Source organism: Rattus norvegicus, chromosome 4, assembly GCF_036323735.1.
Source record: "Rattus norvegicus strain BN/NHsdMcwi chromosome 4, GRCr8, whole genome shotgun sequence".
NCBI classification, from domain to species: Eukaryota; Metazoa; Chordata; class Mammalia; order Rodentia; family Muridae; genus Rattus; species Rattus norvegicus.
This window is the reverse complement of record NC_086022.1, coordinates 111,868,526-111,892,859: the sequence shown is the minus strand read 5'-3', so window position 1 is coordinate 111,892,859 and position 24,334 is coordinate 111,868,526. Positions and strand designations below refer to the sequence as shown.

Here is a 24,334-nt window from a genome sequence, read left to right as displayed (position 1 = left end):
TGGGGAGTTGAGGCCATTGATATTGAGAGATATTAAGGAATAGTGATTATTGTTTCCCTTTATATTCATATTTGGATGTGAGGTTATGTTTGTGTGCTTTCATTCTCTTTGTTTTGTTGCCAAGACGATTAGTTTCTTGCTTCTTCTAGGGTATAGCTTGCCTCCTTATGTTGGGCTTTACCATTTATTATCCTTTGTAGTGCTGGATTTGTAGAAAGATATTGTGTAAATTTGGTTTTGTCATGGAATATCTTGGTTTCTCCATCAATGTTAATTGAGAGTTTTGCTGGATACAGTAACCTGGGCTGGCATTTGTGTTCTCTTAGGGTCTGTATGACATCAGTCCAGGATCTTCTGGCCTTCATAGTTTCTGGCGAGAAGTCTGGTGTGATTCTGATAGGTCTCCCTTCATATGTTACTTGACCTTTTTCCCTTACTGCTTTTAATATTCTTTCTTTATTTTGTGCGTTTGGTGTTTTGACAATTATGTGACGGGAGGTGTTTCTTTTCTGGTCCAATCTATTTGGAGTTCTGTAGGCTTCTTGTATGTCTATGGGTATCTCTTTTTTTAGGTTAGGGAAGTTTTCTTCTATGATTTTGTTGAAGATATTTACTGGTCCTTTGAGCTGGGAGTCTTCACTCTCTTCTATACCTATTATCCTTAGGTTTGATCTTCTCATTGAGTCCTGGATTTCCTGTATGTTTTGGACCAGTAGCTTTTTCCGCTTTACATTATCTTTGACAGTTGAGTCAATGATTTCTATGGAATCTTCTGCTCCTGAGATTCTCTCTTCCATCTCCTGTATTCTGTTGGTGAGGCTTGTATCTACAGCTCCTTGTCTCTTCTTTAGGTTTTCTATATCCAGGGTTGTTTCCATGTGTTCTTTCTTGATTGCTTCTATTTCCATTTTTAATTCCTTCAACTGTTTGATTGTGTTTTCCTGGAATTCTTTCAGGGATTTTTGCGATTCCTCTCTGTAGGCTTTTACTTGTTTATTAATGCTTTCCTGTGCTTCCCTAAGTGTGTTCATGTCTTTCTTGAAGTCCTCCAGCATCATGATCAAATATGATTTTGTAACTAGATCTTGCTTTTCTGGTGTGTTTGGATATTCCATGTTTGTTTTGGTGGGAGAATTGGGCTCCGATGATGGCATGTAGTCTTGGTTTCTGTTGCTTGGGTTCCTGCGCTTGCCTCTCGCCATCAGATTATCTCTAGTGTTACTTTGTTCTGCTATTTCTGACAGTGGCTAGACTGTCCTATAAGCCTGTGTGACAGGAGTGCTGTAGACCTGTTTTCCTCTCTTTCAGTCAGTTATGGGGACAGAGTGTTCTGCTTTCTGGCGTGTAGTTTTTCCTCTCTACAGGTCTTCAGCTGTTCCTGTGGGCCTGTGTCTTGAGTTCACCAGGCAGCTTTCTTGCAGCAGAAAATTTGGTCTTACCTGTGGTCCCGAGGCTCAGGTTCGCTCGTGGGGTGCTGCCCTCGGGCTCTCTGCAGCGGCAGCAACCAGGAAGACCTGTGCCGCCCCTTCCAGGAGCTTCAGTGCACCAGGGTTCCAGATGGTCTTTGGCTTTTTCCTCTGGCGTCCGAGATGTGTGTGCAGGGAGCAGTCACTTCTGGTTTCCCAGGCTTGTCTGCCTCTCTGAAGGTTTAGCTCTCCCTCCCACGGGATTTGGGTGCAGAGAACTGTTTATCCGGTCTGTTTCTTTCAGGTTCCGGCGGTCCCATTTGTCAATTCTTGATCTTAGAGCATAAACTATTGGTATTCTCTTCAAGAAAATTTTCCCTGTGTCCATGTGTTCAAGGCACCTTTCCAATTCCTCTTCCATTAGTTTGAGGTATCTAGTTTTATGTGGAGGTCCTTGATTCACTTCAACTTGAGCTTTGTACATGGGAATAAGAATGGATCAATTTGCATTCTTCTACATGCTGACCACTATAGAACAGCACCATTTGTTGAAAATTATATCTTTTTTTCCATTAGATGCTTTTACCCCTTTATCAAAGATGAAGTGTTTATAGGTGTGTGGGTTCATTCTGTATCTTCAATTCTATTCCACTGATCTACCCTCCTGTCTCTGTACCAATACAATACAGTTTTTTTTTCATGATTGCCCTATAATACAGTTTGAGGTCAGAGTTGGTGATTCCCCCAGCAGTTCTTTTATTGTTGAGGATAGTTTTTGCTATCTGGGGTTTTTTCTTATTTCAAATGAATTTGCAAATTGCTCTTTCTAACTCTGTGAAGACTTGAGTTGGAATTTTGATGGGAATTACATTGAATGTGTAGGTTGCTTTCAGCAAGATGGCCATTTTTACTATATTAATCCTGCCAATCCATGGGCATCAGAGGTCTTTTCATCTTCTGAAATCTTTATTTTTTTTTCTTCAGAGGCTTGAACTTCTTGTCATACAGATTTTTCTCTTGCTTAGTTAGAGTCACACTGAGGTATTTTATGTTATTTGTGACTATTGTGAAGGGTTTCATTTCCCTAATTTCTTTCTCAGCCTGTTTATCCTTTGGGTAGAAGAAAGCTACTAATTTGTTTGAATTTTATACCCAGCCACTTTGCAGAAGTTATTTATCAGGTTTAGGTGATCTCTGGTGGAATTTTTGGGGTGAGTTAATTATGATATCATATCATCTGCAAATAGTGATATTTTTACTTCTTCCTTTCCAATTTGTATCCCTTTGATAACTTTTGTTGTCTAATTTTTCTTGCTAGTGCTTCAAGTACTATATTGAATAGGTAGGGTGAGAGGGGGCAGCCTTGTCTAGTCCCTGATTTTAATGGGATTGCTTCAAGTTTCTCTCCATTTAGTTTGATCTTGGCTACTGATTTGCTGTATATTGCTTTTACTATGTTTAGGTATGGACCTTGAATTCCTGATCTTTCCAAGACTTTTGTCATGAAGGGTTGTTAAATTTTGTCAAGTGTTTTCTCAGCATCTAAGGAGATGATCATGTGGTCGTTCCCCCCTTTAAGTTTGTTTACATAATGGATTATGGTTGTGAATTTCACTATATTGAACCATCCCTGTGATGAAGCCTACTTAATCATGATAAAAACAAGCTATGAAAATAAGGAGAAATGAAGCTTCCAGAACTGTTTACAAAGGACTGTGGAAGAATTGGCTTTCGTAGGGTGGATCTGCTCACACTCTGCACTCATTTGAGGCTTGTTTGTGACATGACTCTTGGCTGTAAATACATTTTCCACAAGGTGTGACAAATCTGATTGCACCATAAAGTGCTGTTTTCCTCTTCTGGCTCTGGTTATTTCCTAACTGAAGACAAGCACAAGGTAGTCTTTCTTCATAAACATCTGTTGTTCTTCTCTTCATAAATCCTGCCACCTTGCTATGGAGTCCTGTGTTCTACTGTCAGTATTAAATTGAAATTCCAGTCTACTATATTTTGACAGTTAATCTTTGGTGCTTATTATACTTTAGAAATTTTTCACCTATGTAAGTTTCAGTTTAAGCCTTTCATCCATGCTTGATTGTGGGAACTTTTACTGGTCACATACAGCAAAAGCATTAACATTTTTTGTCCAAGGCTCTTTATACTTAAAAGTGTAAGAAATGTATTTCAACATCAGCATTTTTTACTGATGCTGTGATAAAACTCAGGTGTCATATAGTAGGTAAAGTTTCAGATGAATTCCTTGATCATAGACTGCATTTCTAATTTACACAGAACACTTACGATTTAAAACTATCAATTAGAATGATGAATGGAAAATTCATTGTATTTTGATTTGTTTTTGTCCTATCTCACTGAAAATATTAACAAATTATTTTAAAATTTGTGAAATTGCTTTAAAGCACAGTTAACAATTATAAACAAATATATTATACTCAAATGTAATGAAAATATAAATATCCATGATTTTTAAGGAATCAGTGACATTTCATTTATTTCATTTCCATTTCTCTCCATTGCTTGAGACCGAACCCAGGGCCTTGCTCAAGCTTAAAAAATCTTGGTACCATCAAGCTATCCTCATTGTTAATAGTTCTTGTAAAATGAGTGCCTTTTCTCTTGTTTTCTTTATGGGTATCCTACAGGCTATGGTTAAGATCTTTTCCCCCTGGCGGGATTTTTCTCCCGCAGCTTTTGGACAAATAATTTCTAATTTTCTCTTCACTTCAGAATGTTCATTATTAATGTTCTTTTCCCTTTCCAGTAGGTTTTTTCCCCATGGGTCTTAATTCTTGTCTCCTAGGCCACAGATTTGTCCTTTTCTTCATATTTTTTTCTAGTCTTCACAGCATTGTGCTTTTAAGAACTTTCAGAAATATAACTCCAACTAGCCCTACTCCCTGTGAATGGAATAATGAAGCAAAATAAGATGCACAGACATCTTGGCTGCTGTGGAGGAGACCCATGCTGTTCCTCACAATTCACCAAGAACAGTTCCAGACTCTTGTGTACACCTTGTGTGACCTCCTCTGAAACCTGACCTTACCAGGTCTCCAGTTCTATCCTTTCTTTTCTTTTCTTCTATACATCAGCCACATTGATTTTCTTGTTTTCAAATGTCATAAAAAATACTGTCTTTTCCGTGGATTTTATCTAGAAGATAAACTTCTGAGTAGTCTTTTTGATTCAAAAGTATGAAAATAAAATATTTCTTAAACATGTAAATCTAACTTAAAGAGCACAATGTCTTCTCATGCTGAAAACATGTTTGTGAAAAAAAAATGAGGAACTTATGCTTCCCACACCTGTCTGGAAGCTCTTAGAAAAGGTTTCCTTTTCTTTCAGATATTTTGAAGTTTGTCCTTATACTGGGCATAATTTTTTCTTCAATTTGATTTGATGAATTATTTGCATTAATTTCTGAGCACGTGAGCCTCTGGCAGCACTATCTTGTGGAGGTAGTGTTGGTTGTCATGGAAGATACGATCTCTCTCTCTCTCTCTCTCTCTCTCTCTCTCTCTCTCTCAGACACACACACACACACACACACACACACACACACACACACACACACACTTTGCTTAACCCAGAAAGAATGTCCATGACAGACAATAGTCAGCATGGTGATCCAATATGTTTTTATTGAGGTGATTAAGAAGGGTAATGTGTTTGAGGGGTTACTAATAAGGAGTGTAAATGGAGACCACCATGAATAACCCAAAATGTAGAGCAAGGAAGAATAAGAGGCATGTGCCGAAGGTATCCATGACCTGAATGTCCTGAATGTGCCCATTTCGTGGTACTGAGGGGAAATAGTAACATGAGATACTAAAAATGGAAGTTGGCTTTAATCAGATATTATGCTTTGGATTATCTGTATTTTGTTTTGCTTTGATATTTCAGAGTCTTTGCAAACTTAAACACACTGTCCTCATTTGTAAAAATAATGAGTTTTGTTGGGAATACATTTCACATATATTGACAAGCCAGTCCACAGGGCATGTCCTGTACACAGCAGCTTTCTTCTTTGTGTCACTCTCCCTCTTCAAGTTTCAGGTTTGCTATCCTTATGACATCGCAGAAACATACAGAGAGAGGTATTATGTCAATAGCTCAGAGTTTACTGGTTACCAATGAACTGTGTATACTGAAACAGCTCACAAGCCCCAGATATACCATGCAATTTTTTTGAGGATTGTTGTATTGAATATGGGTATTATTTCTCAGTGGTATCACTGTTGGTGTTGAAGGTACTTTTGTTCTGTGATACTAAGATTTTGATCAGTCTTGGCCTTATAGGGATTCATGATGACCGGATCATACAAAATGTACCCCATGAGAAATACTGTGGGTGACACCAACCCCAGTGGAAATTTGCTATCATAGATTGGAGAAGGATATAAATCGTTTGTAAAGAAACAGAAAGTATCTAGATGAGGGTATGGTCTGTCACAGTTACTCAACATGCTGACAGTTGTTGTCTCAGGGTTTTGCTGCTGTGAACAGACACTATGACCAAGGTCAGTCTTATAAAAAGCAACATTTAATTGGGGCTGGCTTACAGTTTCAGAATTTCAGTCCATTATCATCAGGGTGGGAGCAAGTCAGCATCCAGGCTAGCATGGTGCAGGAGGAGCTGAGAGTTCTGTATCTTTATCTGAAGGCTGCTAGTGGAAGACTGACTTCCAGGCAGCTAAGGGGAAGATCTTAAGCCCACATCCACAGTGACAGACCTACTCCAACAAGGCCATACCTCCTAATATTGCTATTCCGTGGACCAATCATATACAAACCATCACAGTGGTTATAGTCAACATATACAAAACAAGAGTAGCTGTGTGTTAGTAAAATCTTACTCTTAAAGATTCAATTACCATGCAGATGATGTAGCTACCAGCCAATTACTTCCATTGTTTTAAAATAACAATGGTTTTAGCCCAAAGAACGCAATATGACAAATAAGTGTTGACATGCTAATAGTTAGTGCAATTCAAATACAAATATCTAGGCATAATATCTATTGTTAGTAAAGGCATGTGACTGCTAATCAAATCTATGTGTCTTAGACTCCATTTCCTTTGACTATGGTCATGACCTCCTCCTTGTCATATATGCATTTAATATTGTCATACATATTAACAGTACTACAAAAGGAAAATTATATATAATATATTCTTCAATAAAATAATTGTTCAAATGACCCACCATACTCTGGCTCATTTTTCATTGGGTAATATTTCAAATCATATTTAAGAGATAAAAAAGGGTAAAAATTTACATATTTATCATAGAATAATAATTTCCATCTTCTTTGAACTGGAGTGAGGTAAATCTGTTCAAGTGATTGTACTTTGACCCTTCCCCTTAATGCCTGATCTTGGAATATACTCTTCTACTAGTCTTTTTCTTTTCTGCATATCACAAACACATTAAGTACACAGACCTGTCCTTATTGATCTTGAGATTCAGGTATGGAAAACAACTAAAATAGGATGTGATTTATAGCCCCCTTACAGAAGCATGATGTTCTCTGTGACCAAAGATACTGGATAGGTCATGAAATGAGCAGACTCGGTGGCTTGAAGGTAAGAATAAAATAAAGAAAGTAAAGGAACAGGAGTATAGTTTCTATGTAATGGGAATGAAAAATGACTCAGAGGCAGGGAAAAACCAAGAGATGTTTACAGAGCCACTATCAGGTCTGGAAGGCTGATGACACAAGTTAAATGAGTATTGATTGTAGAATCTCTTCTAGGGGAAAGCTAAAATATATTTAACTATATATTTAGGCAACAATGGTCATAAGGTTTTAAAAAATAATACAGCAACATATAATTTGTAATTTAGGAGATCCACTCTTGCTGCAGAATAGATGGGGAGGCGGGATGGATAAGAATAACATGGTATCAGCAACCAAGGAAATGATTTCAATAAAGAAGAAATGGTTAAATCTTTAATTAATGCATAAGAACAGGAGTGAGGGAGTTAGGTCTGTGATAGATATAGGTGGACATAGAGCTTGTTATAGAGACAGGGTTTTTGCTGTAGGAAGTGAGAGAAAGGAATCCAAGACAGAAAGCAGTTAGTTACATTTTTAGCTGATTTACATAAAAATATAAATATAACCATTGATGTGTAATCATAAGATTTAGACCCAACTTTGTGGGAAATGGAGTCATTTTAAGCACTTGGAAATGTAGCCAATGGTTGAAATATGAAGCTCGAGCCAAGACAGGAGCCCTGAGCATAGTGACAGCTTTGGGAAATTTCAACACCAGGTAATCTATGAATAGGAAGGAGATGAGCAAGAGACTATCTGAAGATCAGGTATCAGAGATGGACAATGATGGAGAGTGGGGTGGCATATTTAAGTAGATAAATAAAGAAAATGAGGCCTCAAAGAGAATTGTGAATCATATGCTAAGAAAGTGGAGGAGTACCAAGAGAATATGGTGTCCTTGAAACTAAGGATAGAGCAAAATTGTCAAAACACTGCTGTGAGGGCAAAGAAGATGAGAACTCAAAGGGGACCTGTGATATTTTAAGATGGATTTATTTTTATTTAGATAAGGACTATGCAATCATTACATAAGTAGCATGAATATATATGATAGAAATATATAATTATGTATATAATTTGTCACCCAAAATCCCATCACCCTGAATAACTACTGTTCGGTTTTGATACATCTTTCCAGACTTTTCTATATGCAAATATATGCTCTGCATCAAAATATACATCTAAATATAACAAAATGAGTTCATACCGTAAAAATATGGAATGCTGCATGAATCTGCCTGTCATCCCCACTGGGGGGGTCATGGTAATCTGCACAGCAATCTGATTTTAGTGGATGAGCTGGCACGTCACATTGGACCCAGTGAATCAAGCAACTAGGGGATCATTTGTAACTTTGCAAGGCTAATTTTGCTGGAATGGAGGGCAGAAGCCAGATTGTGGTGGGTGGGACTATGAGGAGGCAGGGAGGAAATGGTATGATTACACTGGTGGCTTGGGAGGTAGGCTCTGAGGAGACAGCAGAGAGTGTCAAGAGAGGGATAGAAAGAAGAATGTACCTTATCTGTGCCTATGCCTGTGTTCATTCATGAGTGCGCGTGTGTGTGTGTGTGTGTGTGTGTGTGTGTGTGTGTGTGTGTGTGTGTGTGCATTTAGTCTTTTACTCTGATAAGACTTTTTCACTGATGGTAAAAAAAAAACAAGGAAGAGGATATGTCTACAAAGTAAAGGATCTGTTGTAGAAATTAAATAAGATTTTTCTTGTGCAAGAGATAATTGTTTCACAGGTAAAGGTAGAAGTATAAGCTGATGCATTTGCAGATGTGTCCTCTGAGGTGGTTTTTCTCACCTAAGAGTGCAGATATCATATCCACATGTATTGAATTATCTGTTGAAGATTTTTTGACTTTGCATGAAACAAATGCCTTCTACATTAGATATGATCTGCCAGGTTTTCCTTATATATTTACCATGATGCCAAGAGATTTGGTGCTAGGAAAGTCTATCCTTCTCTAGGAGAAGGAGAGAGGGCTCCTTAGTTCAGAGTTCTTGCTGCTTTTGGCAAGCACAAGGACTCAGTTCCTAGAACTCCTCTAGTGGCTCACAAACATCTGTAACTTCTTTCCACATGATTTGCGTCCCTCTGCTGGATACTGCAGGAACTGTGTGCACATGGTGCATATAACTGCAGACAATCATAAACACACAATGAAAATGAACAAATCCTTATTTTAAAGAACCTAGCCTTCTTTAACAAGGTGAAAGCTTAGAAATGCTAAACAAAACTTTAGTTACCTTAAGTAACTTTGAGTGTCTTGAAATCACCTATTTTTGAGAAGCTTATGAGAGTGCTCTACTCCCCGCCCCCTCAAGACTTACTATCTGGCAAGAAGTTGTGGTTATATTTTGAGAAGTGCCCTGGAAAGACAGATTTTGAACAAATTTGGATTGAATTCTGTTAAACCTCAGATAAGTGAGTCTAAATCTTTCAGTTTTAGTTCTGTTCATTAAAACTGGGATCCTGTCCCATTGGCCTTGCTGTGTGATGAGATCACCTAAGGTAGAGGCTAAGAAGTATTGGGGGGCTGCTGCTCAGGGAAGACCACAGAGCTCCCACTAGTTCCCCTGCATGGCTGTCTTGTGTACATGTCACTCAGGGAAATCTGTAACTCCTGATCAACTCTAGCACACCAGAATTTGATGACAACATTTGCAGCTATTAGAAGGGATAATCAACCTTGTCAATGACCTTCAGCCATCAGTGTAACCGATGTTATTGCAGAATATAAATATTGTGAATTTATTGGGAAGTGTTAACTACCTCAAAAAGCACAGGTACAAAAAGACGTTTCCTAAAGGTAGTTGAAACCAATTGAATTCTATACTTACGGATGCAGATCTCTCAAGGTGCCTTTAGGTTCATACTCACTAACATAAATGCTGCAGATGACCAGATGGAACTGTACAGGATAGTTTGCTTCTCTTTTAAGCACAAGACTCTTGAGATTAATAAGGTAATTTAGCAGTGAGCACACATGCTAGTGCTGCTGATGTTGAAATATCAATCCTCACAGAAAAGACTGCTAAACAAATATAATTGCTATAATGTGTTGTGACCTTTCCAATCCTGTCAATCAATGAGAAGGGTCAATGCTAGCCTCATGCAGGAAAACTAGTTGCCATTTATTACAGCTGCTATTGTACAGAGAAGTTCTATGTGTTTATATTCAGTTCAGTAAACAAGCTATGTTAGCCGGAGAAACTTGGTGGAGCAGGGGTATTACGATTAAATTGTATTCCTACCCGTTTCTGCAACCTAAATCCTTATTAAGTCACTAGCACATCTGTGGATTTAACATTGACTTTTAAAATACAATATGATAATCCACTTGGACTTGCTTCAAAATGCAAGGTATTATGTGCTAATAAAGTATTTGCATAACGACTTTGTTGTTTAATATGGGTCTTAATTAGATGCCTTTATTTTTCTATTATATTATTATTACTATATGTTTAAAACTTTCTTCCCTGGAGCTACTTGAAGGACATTGTTATAGTGTCCCATCTTTGTTTTTGAACATTTTCCTGACTGGAACTCAAAGGGGCATTTATTATTACTTTGTTAAGCACTACACTGAACATAGCTCCAGAAAGAAGTTCAAAATGCAGGTGTCCTTTAGATTGACTCTTCTCTGTCTGCTCCAAATATCTTGTTTGCCTGTACGATGGCATCTCCTCCAATGACTGTCCCTCGACATGCTCTGTCTGGGAGAATCCATCTCTGGAGTGGAATCTGATTTTATCCTGGTGTTAATTGCTTTCCCTGTTACTGAGATTGAATACTTGATGAAAGGAACTCGAAGAAAGAGCTTGTTTGGGCTCAGAGTTTGAGAGTACAGCCGACGTGGCAGAGGAGACGTGGAAGCAGGAAGGTAAGGTGGCTGCTCACATTGCATTCATACTCAGGACCTCATGAACAATGAATGCCAGTGCTCAGCTGGTATTTCCTTCCTATGCAACCTCAGACTCCAGCACGGAGAGTGGTACCACTCACGTGCAGGTTTGTCTTTGCACCTCGGTTCAGTAGGAAACCTCTTATCACAGACATCCTCACAAGTTTGGCTACTAAATAATTCTAAGCTCTCTCAGGTTAATGGGGAATATGACCCATCAAAACACTTAAGGAAAATGAGACTTCTTCAAAACCAGGTGAGTGTACTTCATCCTGAAGTTTCTAGTACATTCCTACAGGTCTTGCATGCCTTGGGTAGTTAGCCATATCTATCAAATGAATAATCGGTCGATAAAGAAATGAAGTAAGCATCAAAAAGCTTTTTATTTACGCGATGTATAAAATGGGCTTATTTGCTTAGCATAGGAAGTCATTTGGAATCGAAGTCTTACTTATTCATCAATTTGTCTGGTGTTTATCAGACAAGTGGCATCTAAAGGATACTATTGAGTTAAAATCTTTTGTATTCATAAGAATCTTGGCATTCACTTTTAACTGTTACTAACGTGTGCACAGCCTTCTATATGCATGTAAGTGTGCACACTCATGAAACACATACAGATAGAGTATATTTAATTGACATATTAAGACTCCAATACTTAGCTTTGTAAAGCCATATCTCTGGTAACCAATGTGCTTCTCATTATGAAGGAGCAGAGACTGTCCCAGGTAGTAACATTGGGAAAAGTCAGAGATAATGTGTTATCCCATAGTTGAATCCAAATTGGAGCCAAAGACTATGTAAATAAAGTATGACCCTGTAGTCCCTTGTCAGAAAACGTAGTGATGGCTTGTTTATAAGAAGTCCTTAGTACGTGTTGGAAGAGAATTAAGCAATCTTTCAAGTTCTCTCTAAAGGAACAGTTAGAATGATTAGATTGTATGAAATACTTAGTGAAACCACGATAGCAAGGGCATTTTGGAAAATATTCTTCTGCATTCTGAAAAATGAATGCTGTGATTACATTGAATTGATTACATTGAAATGAATATGGGAGATTAAAGTGTATAATTGCTGCACATGGAATTCTAATTTATGGGAGGTTAGAGGGACAGAGAATAGGTTAATTTCTAAAGAAGTTATGCACTGATTAATTTATTCTAAGTTACTTTTGGACCTTAAAGGTAATTCCACAAAGTATGTTATCTAGAATGCTAATAATGCTGACTTTTGCATAATCTACCACACAGATCTGAGTTGTATAGTAAGTAAGGTTCATTGCCCAGAGCCAGCCTGTCCTGGAATGGGCTGCAGTAGGACACAGCGTTGGATGTAGACATAACTTTAAAGACTGATAGTCTCTGGCCTTCTAGCTCTCTTTTCTTTTTTCAGCAAAACAACTAATACCATCTCTTAAACCTTTCTTCCTAAAAAGTATTTGAATTAAGTGAAGAATTATATAGAATCTTTAATTTATTAAAACCACATCAATTGGTGAAATTTCAACTTTATGCTTATTTGCAGCAAATCTGATTAAAAGGGTGGGCCAATGCTCAGGGGTTATTATATTAATTTAATGCTGTCAGGGAAGGCATATCAGCTGCAAGAAGCAATCCTGAGATGAAGTCTCTTTGGGCCTTACCATTGAGCACAACCATCACAGACCGTGCAAAAATGGTGGGCCACCTTTCAGGAAAGTCACCTGCTAAGCCTTTAACCTCTCCTAGATGGCTTTGGACAGATCATGTTATCCTTTAGTCAATCTGCTCTGTTTAGGAATCTCTAAATCATGTGGTTTGTTGGAAGCTTAATGCATCCTTCGGAAGTAGATGCTACAATTTGTATTTCCTATTGATTTCTAGACCAAAGAGAAGAAAACCACAGCACAAGAGATTTTGGTTGTGATTCCAGTATTAATACAAATGATAAGATTTTCAATGCAGAGAGAAGCCAGGAAATGAATGAGGCAAAAAGCAGAATCCATTTTCAATTTTAAATTGCTGACTTTCTACCATGATACCCAGGAGTAGCAATGTTCTATTAAGATGTTACATCATTTTATACTTCGTGTGTACACTATTCTCATTCTAGAAATCCATCAAAAAGCCACTTATGCAAGAAAATGACACAGATACTTCTTTTTAATCATCAAACTCTAGATTACAAATTGTTAGTCTCACCTTGTCAGCTAAAGGCCTGAGAGTGAGTAACTTCTAGCTCATATTTCCACACTGTGAATTTTCACTTTAACAGAAAAGAAAAGGAGACATCAGGGGAGGTATGGTGATTCGATTCTTTTTGCTTTGTATTTTTCATAAGTCATCAAGGCATTGCTTACCATGCATGTAAGCTTTGACACAAAGTGTTATTATATAGATTTTGAAGTTACCAGAATGTTATTTGGGCTCTGCAGAATTCTTTTCGCATTTTGTTAATACGGGTATGGCTTTGCCATCAACAGAGGACCTGCCTGCACTTAGCTATATGGGGGGAGTGTTACCCCTCACTTTAACAGTAGCAGACTGCCTGACTCCTTTTCCCACGACAAAGCAAAGAATACTTGGAAATTGCATATTATTTCAATTTTGAATAGACATAGTGACAGATCCTATAATTGCAGCAGCCATGTGCATCTCGGGTCACCTTTCAGTTCACTGATCCAGAGCTCTGAATTGTTATTATGAAAAGGACCTCGATGATTATTATGCTAAGGGCAGTTTATTGTTAAAGTAAGGGGCAGTGTGTTTAAATGAGCAGGGGCTGTGGGGGAAAGCAAGCAACACTTCTCTATGCTACTTAGATCTGAGAGCATCTTCAGCTCAGAGTACCATCGGGAAAAATGACAAGCGGCCTCCCTCCCTTGCTTTCATTCAGACGTACTATCATTATGACATATATGCCTGCTGGGAATCAGCATGTATTTTATAATTTAGCCTAAATTATAGCAAAAAATATTTTTCAAGATACTTGAGTAATAACTGTTTTTTCCCTGTTATTAACAAATTAGATCTATTGTGCTATCCTAGAAAATAGAATTAGAAAACCTTTTTAGAGTCCTTGAATAAGGGAGGATGTCACATCAAAGGTATCTGGTGATGATATGATATTATCATAGTGGTTCTTAAAGAATGAATCCTAGCCAAGTGTGGAACCTGGTCTGGAAGCTTGACTCGAGGGCAAATTCTCAGACCCAGCTAATTGTAGTGAGTCAGAGGCACTCTCTGTGAGTCCTAACAGTCTTTATATAAATGTTTCCTCTTATGAGTTTTCAAGGAAAAGCAAGTTTGAAAAGCATTTGTGTCCATTTACTCTCACAGCAGTGAAACTATGCCACCCACAAATTTAGTCCTTCACCAAAGCCTACATTTCTCATCTCCTGTTGTCTGGTGTCAGAGGTGCAGATGGATTTCCCTGGAATCTCTTATCAGGAATTTCACCGTCTCAGAACCTCACAAGATATCAAGGCACTATCCTGAACAGAAGACAATGGATACGGAGCTCAGGGCAGTTTCATAATGCCCTAGTTGCCTGAAGGGAGCTCTTACTTCCTAAGTGAGCACCCTGTCTGGAGGCTCTAAGTAATATGGGAAGTAAAATTCCTGTCCATATCTTAACTTGAATCTTGACTAGCTTTGGAACTGGATCTATTGGATTTTCATTTTGAAGGGTTATATATAAGCCCAACTTGAGCCCATATCATAAACTATATGAGGCTTACTTCTTTTTTTTAAATTGGATATATTTCTTTATTTACATTACAAATGTTATTCCCTTTCCTGGTTTCCTGTCTATAAGCCCCCTATCCCCTCCGCCTCTCACTCCTGCGTAAGGGTGTACCCCCTATACACCCTCCTTACAATCCCCCCTCACATTCCCCTGCACTGGGAGTCCAACCTTGGCAGGACCAAGGACTTCTCCTACCACTGGTGCCCAACAAGGCCATCTTCTGCTACATATGCAGTTGGAGCCATGGGTCAATCTATGTATAATCTTTGGGTAGTGGTTTAGTCCCTAGGAGCTCCGGTTGATTGGCATTGTTGTTCTTATGGGGTTGTAAGCCCCTTCAGCTCTTTCAATCCTTTCTCTAACTCCTCCAACAGGGGTCCCGTCCTCAGCTCAGTGGTTTGTTGCTAGCGTTTGCCTTCTTTAGTGTGGGGAATACTACAGTAAAGAAAGGAATTTACCAATAGCTGGAGATAAACCAATGTCTGATCTCTTAAGAGTTAATTCAGTTGAGCAGGTCTGTCTAAGGGACTAATTACCTTCAGCACGCAGGTTCACCTTAAGTTATGCTAGAGATAATGAGGGAAAGCTGGAGAGGTGGCCCAGTGATAAAGAGCACTGGCTGCACTTCTAGGGGATGCAGGGTTGATTCTCAGCACCCAGATGATGGTTCATACCATCTTTAACTCCAGTTCCGGGGGATCTCATGCTCTATTCTGCTCTCAGTGGGCACAAAGAAGGCATGTAGCATGCAGACACACCTCCAGGCAAAGCACTCATATATGTAAAAATAATTAAACCTAAAAGATAAGAGAAGAAATTAGTCCTTTAATGAAATAATGTAATATTCCTTTCTAGAATACTCCCTATCCCTACCACGAGACTCATCTGTATCTGTGGCTCCTTGTCTGATGAGTCCGGTGAGTCCTGTCTCTGGAAGGTGTAGCTTCTCCTTATGCATCCCTTCTTCTTCTTCTTCTTCTTCTTCTTCTTCTTCTTCTTCTTCTTCTTCTTCTTCTTCTTCTTCTTCTTCTTCTTCTTCTTCTTCTTCTTCTTCTTCTTCTTCTTCTTCCTCCTCCTCCTCTTCCTCCTCCTCCTCCTCCTCTTTCTCTTCCTTCTACTTCCCCCTTCTCCTTCTCTTCCTCTTTTCTTCTTCCTCTTTGTCTCTCAGACACCTGTCAGAGCCTATTTCTGGTAGGTTGGATTTCTCAGTGTTTCTCTAGAGCTGCCCTACCCTAGTGGTGCTCTTTGTACAGCTTGTGTCTGAACTTCAATGGACTTACCTCAAAAGCTATCAGATTTTTTTTGTCTTTTATTTATTTGTTTTTCTTCATCCCTTCTCCATTGTCATGCTCTAGGCAACTGCCAAGATTTACAGCTTCTCTGCTACTTTTTTGAGACTTTGTTTTTAACTTTAATAAATTTGTCCTCAAGCTTCTCTTGAGTTCATTCTTAAATTCTTTTCCTGATGACACTAAGAACACAAGAAGTGATCCTCATTTCTCCAGTGTTATCTGGCAACTATGAAGGAACCCTGTTTCCAGTAATACCTGTTATAATAGAACTCATCAGCTCCAGACTCTGATCTAGGGCCACATACCAGGCTACTACAGTTTACATTTTATGGCTATGATCTATTTCTTTAACCGTGTTGTGGCCAAAATGTGAGATAGTAACATGAACATTTCATTAACCTATATGATGCTTTCTCTACATTAACCTATATGTTGCATTACATTGCCTTATATGATACAGTCTGTATATTAACCTATGTCATATATTTTCCAACATGATGAAATTCCAATATTGGGAATGCTGAAAACATTGAGAGGTGTTCTCTTACATCTTTTTCCAGATTGCAGTGAAGTCTGAGTTTTGAGGGTCCTGGCTTACAAAATTTCCAGTGTCATTTATCCCCCTGCACATCTTTGATGAGCAGGCTGAGATTCCTATAAATACTACAAAGAAGAAAATGCATCATGTTTTTATCTACAATTATTTAAGTGATTTTCAAAACAAATGCATTCCCAACAAAATGATACTACCTTATTTAGCAAATTACAGACAGAAGCTTAAATCAATAAACTGATTTTGCCAAATATATTGGAAGGTAGTCATCTAATAATCTATCTACCACATAGGTGGAAAGCATGTTGGGACAGACACTTAGACAATTAAAAAGAATCATGATGATTAAAAGAACAGTAGAATGAAAAAAGGAGGTGATGCAGGGGTTCAAAGGCATTTCCAGGAAGATTTATAAAGGGACACCTATAAGTAGTGTCGCATAGCATTACCTTTGGACACTTGAGAACAGACACTGAAGCAGTCTTCTTCAAGATGGATTTTGCTTGTCAAACATGCAGACACGATACTTGATCCTCTCTGCCAACTGGATTTTCTTTTCCTTCTGACTTTGCTTTTTTTTTTTTAATTTAAGACGAATCTTTCTATTTTGATTGAGAAATGACTGTAGACCAAAGCCTCTTCTTCACCTCTGTAGATACTCCATATTTATCAAAAAGATCACCAGATGGGCTGGATGATCACCATTTATGAACATACTATTCAGTATCTTTCCAGATGTAAATCATCATCTCAGATATTAAATGGGTTGCTTGGAGCTTTTCTTCTGCTTGTAAAAGCGTAATGTAGGATGGAGTCCACCCTGTCCTCTTACTACGTACTTTTCAATAAAGTGTAGTGTTTTACAGAGGGGCAGCTCTTGAGCAAACATATACATTGAACATATTGTTCCCAACTTTCGCTTCTGTCTCTGACCCGCAGCAAAGAGCGACGACACAGTGTTCTTCTCAAAGCAGTTTATTCAGGAACCTTTCTTTCTGCATGCAAGCAGCAATCTCTCTTTTCTTTTCTTCTCTCTCTACCTCCCTAGCCCCCAGCACACTCCCTTATATCCTCCCTCAACTCCGCCTCCTCCATCCAGACTGTGTAATCTCAGTTCATAGGTCCACGTCACATGGCCTGATCTTGCGTCATGGTGTGCCTGCGCAGCTCTCACAATGGACATGGCTAGTTTCAGGTGTGTGAGGAAGTCAGGTGCTAGAGATGAGACTTAGCTGCAATCCTAGGTGCCATCTTGGGACTGCCGCCACACCCGCTCCCCACACACAACATGGCCTGCTTTCATTCCTTCCTCATCAATCCCCCTAAACTCATTAGTCCTCTTTTCTCCCAAGACAGATTCATATCCTACATATATACTTGATTTTATGTATATGTCAAACAAAGGTGACACATATGAAAGAATGTGTACAATTATTATTACTGTTGCTCTCTGTATTTGAAGTCTTCTTATGAAATAAAATAAGATTTCTTTCCCTTTGAATCTGTAAGAAACAAAATTACTTATGGGATCACTCTTTTATGAGCACAAAAAAATTGTGTTAATTGTAGGATCCAGCTACTTTATAAATATTGAATGTCTCAATAGGACAGTGTCCTCAGCAGAATTCAGCCATATTTCCTGTATTATGGACAAGATGCCCAGTTGTTAATTCCTGTGCTAACTTCTTGTAGGCATTTGCAGCCAATGTCATCCAGCTTCTATTTGCCCCAGATAAAGTTATCATAACACTAAATCATAAACTTACTAACTTATGGAAGCATGAATTTTTATGTGCACTTTGATTACTTAATTATGCATTTCTCCAAAGACTTCTTTGTAGATGACAGCAATGTCAAAAGGGTGGGTGTGTCTGCTTAATTTTTCTCTTCTATGTCTTTCTTTGTGTTCATTTGGACACTAGAAGCAGAGGTTAATTGGTGAACTTGGAAGATTGTGGGCATTATGACCACAATATATAGACTTTTATTTTTAACAGTTTCATGCAATTTCAACTGATTACAGGCTTTCTCTTTAAGTTTTTCAGTTCAAGGAGAGTTGATGGTGCAGAAAGTAATGGTACTCTTAATAGTAAGGCAGACATATTTATTGTAGAAGATAGCAGATTACCAGGGTTATCAACCCTGGAGTTGAAAGTGAATAAAATTCTTACCTTTGCCTGAGGCTCAGTAGCCAGCCCTTCTAGGTTGTTCTCAGACGTAATCTGCTGGAATCTCAAACTGTAACCTTAGGACCCAGCTCTGCCTCTACTTGCAAATGTAGTCATACGACAAGTGGTGGGAAGACTGTGGGATACAGGCGGGTTTCCTTCTCTTTGTCTTAACTTTATAGTAAACAGTGTAATCACCTTGGCAGTGCTCAAGATATTCTGCATATAAACTTGTCCCTCTATTCGGCTAACAGACTAAGACACAGTGGACCCCTTGGAACTGGAATTTCTCCAGGACTGTCCTACTGGGAGACAGAATAAGCTGAGACCTGGTGCTAGTCAGAGTTGGAGCTTGCCTCCTGAAAAAGATTGCACACAGTGTTGGCAACTTGTCAAAAGAGCTCCGAGGCGAGATTGGAGTCCAGACAATGTTGACAGGCAAGACCACATTTTGAACAGAAGTACTTAGCTATGCCTACTTCTTGCCTTCTTGTTAAATCTTCACACTCATGATAACAGACCACAGACGGACCCGACGTAGAGGTCACTTGTTCTTCACTACCTCACCCTCTTTTGTCATATTGAGCACATCTCCGTTTCTTTGTCTATATCCTATGCACTTAATTGGCATTTTGAGGACAGGTGGTTGCTTCCGACCTGTTAGGACAACAAGGAGTATGTTTCGACTCTAACCACTCCAGCAATGACAGCAAACTTGGGAAAGTCAGCGTTCAAGTTTCCTTTTAACACATCCATCACATGTAAACTTTTTTCATTTCTGTGACTGAGTATGGCCTGTGTAGCAAAGAAATGATTGAGGTTTATTCCTAAGGGGATACATTGAGTGATTTGACAAGAACTTCTTCTTTTATGTTTAGAAAAAGAATATTCCTATGACCTTCAGGACTGGGCTGTGACTAACTCAGCTTCTTGGCTCAGAGAAAGCTTGGCGTTCTGCTAAGAAGCTTTTCTCTTTTCTATTTGAAGCCAGATCAGTGGATCTGAGGTGGCTGTGCCAGCAGTTTTGGTTCTCACCCCTGTGGATTTTTTTTCCTGTGTGTTACTTTATGAAGTTATGTATTAGAGCACTCTGAAAGGACTCTCTGTGCCTTCCTTGATCTGCTAACTTATATAACTATCATGCCCATCTCATTTCAATTTTATTTATAAATGAAATTCTCTAGTTTGTGTGGATCTGGAAGTGTGTATGTGAGGGTGTGTATACATGTAAATATGTGTGTGCATATACATGTGGAGGCTGGAGAACAACGTTGCCTATCATTTACCTCAGGTGAGGTCCATCCTGTTTTATATACGTGTGTGTGTGTGTGTGTGTGTGTGTGTGTGTGTGTGTGTGTGTATGTATGTATAAAGTCTGTGTCATTCTTATGCAAGTGTTTGTGCAACTGCATTTGTTCACATATACTGTGCCCGTGCAGGAGCCAACGGAGGTTAATGGGCAGCAAATTCCCTGGCACTGGAGTGTGAGGCTGTTGTAAGATGCCTTATGTAGATACTGGGAACTGAATCTTGTTCCTCTGCAAGAACAGTAAACAGTATCTGAGCCATTTCTCCACCTCATCATATACCTTGTTGATTATCTAAGTCAGGGTCTTTCAACCACCCTTGTCCATCATTGTCTGAACTTCTGCCTTAGTGTGTAAGGTGGCTCAGACAATGATGAACAAAGGTCTATGGGAGCACACCTTGACCTGGACTACTTAGATGCAGATATCCCTTATCCTCTACACTTTAGCATCTCTTCGTCCCTCTTTATAATGTGCCCAAGTTGATCAAGTCACCTTTTCTATTTCTGGTTTTTTTTTTTCTATTAACTTGGTTGTTTGATTCGCTTCTTGAGGACAGATGGGTGGACTTAACTTCTTGTGGCACAGGCTACGACACCAAGTTTGGTAATAATATCAGTGCAAGAAAAAGCTATCAGAACATATGCAGGGAGCCTCTGGCATCCTTACCCCCTCTTTAGCAGGAGAAGTCCCATACCCAGCTGCAGATTTTTTTCTGCTTGTCAGCACTGCCTGTAGCAGTTGCTAGTGTGAAGGGGGGAAATTGTAAAATGTCTGTAGGTTTCTGAGCACCAGGAGCATGTGAGTGCCAACTATTGTTGTTGTAAAGGAACCCAATTCTAAATCTGTGTACTTGGATTGCTGTGCTTGGTTTATTTAGAACATGGCATTTGGAGAGAGATAAAATACCAGCATGGTGTGTTTTTGCCTTTTCTTTTTTTCTTGAGCAAATTGGTTGGGTCTTTTTGCTGAATGATTAGCTAGCTCTAGCATGCATGAGGGAGAACTGGTGAAGAAGGATTTTGTCACAACACCTATTGTGTTAGACCTTCTTTGTGTTGTGAATTTGAGTAGGAATAATCATCTGTATCGATTTATAAGGATGGAATTGGTGGTGACATTGATTCAGAAGAAGAGAGCAGCCATGAGCACTTTGATTTATGGTGGTGCTAAGACAAATAATTCATATTCAGTTTCTGCAATCTAAGGTCGCTTGCCTGGTGTTTAAATGTCAGAATATATTCCGCAATTTCTTGATGAGTAACACAACCCAGATAGAATGTATAATTTGTTTTCTGAGGGCAGAGTCATAGTTTGTTTTGACCTATTTGAGACCAAGGTGGCTACCTCTGCATTAGCTGTTCTTAGGTGAGACAAATAGACATTTTAGACTCCCATGCTGTGGGGTAAGTATGTAACTTTGGGGAGTAACTTGATTCTGGAGATACCTGGTAATGTTTAGCCATGAGTACTATGTTTACAAGATACTCTTCCTATTCAAGTTATGGAAACTATTGCCCGAAGAGGTGTGATACAGGCTTGAGTTAACAAGAAAACATCCAAGTGGTCTTCCAATTCCCTGGGGTCCTGCATCTGATGATCATAAGGAATATACTTTGATTCACAGTTTTTCTTTGTATGTCTTTCCAGTGGCTATTATGTTACTTTCCAATTCTCCCAGTTCTATGTGTATTCCTGAGAACATTTGTCACACAAAGACATAATTGTTCTCTGATTTAGCTATCTTCAGTTTCAAAGCATATGTGCCATGACGTCAAGTGCCAAGCCTTTGTCTACAGATAGCAGATGAGTACATGCTAAACACAGAATGAATGAAATATGTCTGCAATATCAGCATCCTGAAATTTCTTCCATGTAGGTTTGAGAGAAACACTGAGACCCATTGTTGGGGGGTAAGGAGTTTATTAGAAGAGTTACTCATGCCTTAGACAGACAAACTTAGACAATAACATGGCAGGGTCTCTGAAGAGGGTTCAGGTCCCAGCACCAGAGACAGGCAGAATGGTAGGCACTTTGAAGAAGAAGGTCATAACCCATGAGACAGAAGAATGGGCCTTTTCTTATAGCTACTTAAATATGGAGGTTTTGGGGTTTTTGTTTTTTGTTTTTTATAAGAAGACTGAAGCCAGACTCTCTGATTCCAAGACAGCAAGCAGGGAATGGGGTGGGAAATAGGATGTTTGATTATTACTATTTCCTTTGATATCATCCCAGGTGCTGTAGTTAATCTTCTTTGTTACCTTCATAGTGGTGGAAAGAAGGAATCTTCATTGAAAACTTGTCCCTATCAGATAGATCCCTTAGTCATGTCCCTGGGCCCTTTTCTTGATTTTTTAAAAGTAGATATGAGGTAGTCTAGTCCACTGTGGGTGTTGTTATTGTCAGGTAGTTGATCTTGGGCTATATAAGAAACCTAGTGAAGAATAAAGCAGGAGTAAGCCTGCTGGTTTTTTCTCTTCAAGGTCACGCCTTACATTTCGTCCTCAACTTCTCATGACGTGGGGCTATATAACATGTAAGGTGAAATAAGCACTTTCCATCTCAAGCTGTCTTCGGCTATTACATGGAGCCATAGCAACAGAAGTCAAGCTAGAACACCAGATGAAATATTTAGCACCTGGAAATATTTTAGCTAGAGACTCCCAGAAGTGTCTAGAATAAACCATCAACCAGTATCGGTGAGTGAAGTTCTGCTGCAGGTACTGTGGCCTGAGCCATATTCTGGTTTGAGTTTTAACATTACATTCCTACAGGTCCTATCTGTAGTGTCCTGATGTCTACCGGAATGCTAAGGAACCTTCCAAAATAGCTCAGATCTAAGAATTTCAGAACAGTGCTAGCTCAGGTTTTCCCATATCTGACTTTTTAGGGTTAGACCTAAATCAACCTTTACACATCTTCTATGTTTGGGTGATGAATTCTTTTGATCTTCATAGTCATGGCATATGTCCTTGGAAAGTCTTTCTAATGGATGCAATATGTTCCTGCAGGGAGCATGACTTCGGCAACCTCACCTATCATTTTAAAATGGGATCCCAAAAGTTTGGAAATCCGGACACTCACGGTGGAAAGACTGTTGGAGCCACTTGTAACACAGGTAAGGGGCTTTTTACTAAGTATGCTTTGTGTGTGTGTGTGTGTGTGCGTGTGTGTGTGTGTGTGTGTGTGCGTGTGTGTGTGTGTGTGTGTGTGTGTGTTTATTGTTGAGCCTCAAGACTGTTGATTACTAAGTACATACCATTTCTTCAACTGTGGACTGTCTCATCACCTTATATGATTTAAAGAAACTTTGACAACACTTCATACAATTTTTTTTAAAGTTGCTGAGATACTTGCTGAGGTGGCCCTTGATGAAGGGAGCTCTCACTTGCAACAATGGTTTCCATGTCTAAATGAATCATTTCTCAATCACTTTCAGATGTAAATTCATAGGTAGGAAAAACTGTTGATTGTTCCCCAGAGATGACAATTTATTTCATTATTTTCCTCTCAGTTTACTAGGGCAAACTCTGTCTTGTTAGACTGGACCATTGTGCTCTCTCTCTCTCTCTCTCTCTCTCTCTCTCTCTCTCTCTCTCTCTCTTTTGTTGACACATTTCCAAGAGGTGACTGTCAAGAGCACAGAATATCATCAGGATTTTAAGTGTTGAGAATTAATGTTTAGTGTCTCATGAATCATGTCTTTTGCAATCTGAACCCTTAAATTCCTGGAATATGAAAATGTGAACTTTTATGATGCATTTGTAGAGATTCATTATGCCACATGAAGCTTGAGGCTACTTTTATTGGTTTGTGCTGTGTGCTTTAACAAATTACTATCAGGTTAATGGCTTCAAGCAACATAGATTTATTGTTTGATGGTTTTAGAGGTCAAGAATTCTAAAGTCAAGGCACAGGCAAGGCTGCGTTCTTATTGGATACTTGAGCAGAAAACCATGTCCTTGCCATTTTTAGCTTCTAGAAACCTCTTGACTTCTGTGGCCTCTTCCTATTTGACATCAGCAATATAGAATCTGTGCATTTCATTCCCTGGGCTCTGCTATATTTTTTACCCTCTCTGATATTGATCCTCTTAGGACTCTGTTATATTAAGTGTACTCAAATATTCTAGAAAATTATCTATATCTTTGTGTCCTTAACCTATTTGCATCTTTAAAGGCCTTTTGCTATTTAAGGTAACATACTTAGAGTTACTATAAATAGAAGGTAGCTGTTTTGAGGGAACTGGGGGTTATCATTCATCATGACACAGGGTAGCTTCTGGGTACTCCCCATGTACAAAACATTTTCATTAAGTCCTCAAGTTACTGAAAGTCTCAATCATTATAGCTTCAATTGCATTTCAAAGCCACCAATTTCATTGCCTTTAAAG

At 38.9% G+C, this 24,334-nt stretch overlaps 1 protein-coding gene across 5 annotated transcripts in view; it reads left to right on the top strand.

The window, feature by feature from the left end:
* The window catches only part of Ctnna2 (catenin alpha 2), a 1,149,087-nt gene that overhangs the window by 108,492 nt on the left and 1,016,261 nt on the right, over positions 1–24,334 (top strand). For all 5 annotated transcript variants that reach the window (NM_001106598.2, NM_001415842.1, NM_001415843.1 and 2 more), the window contains one exon: positions 22,953–23,059. In NM_001106598.2, the coding sequence (NP_001100068.1) occupies positions 22,958–23,059 (102 nt within the window). In that variant the 5' untranslated portion in view covers positions 22,953–22,957. The remainder of the gene's footprint in view (positions 1–22,952; positions 23,060–24,334) is intronic.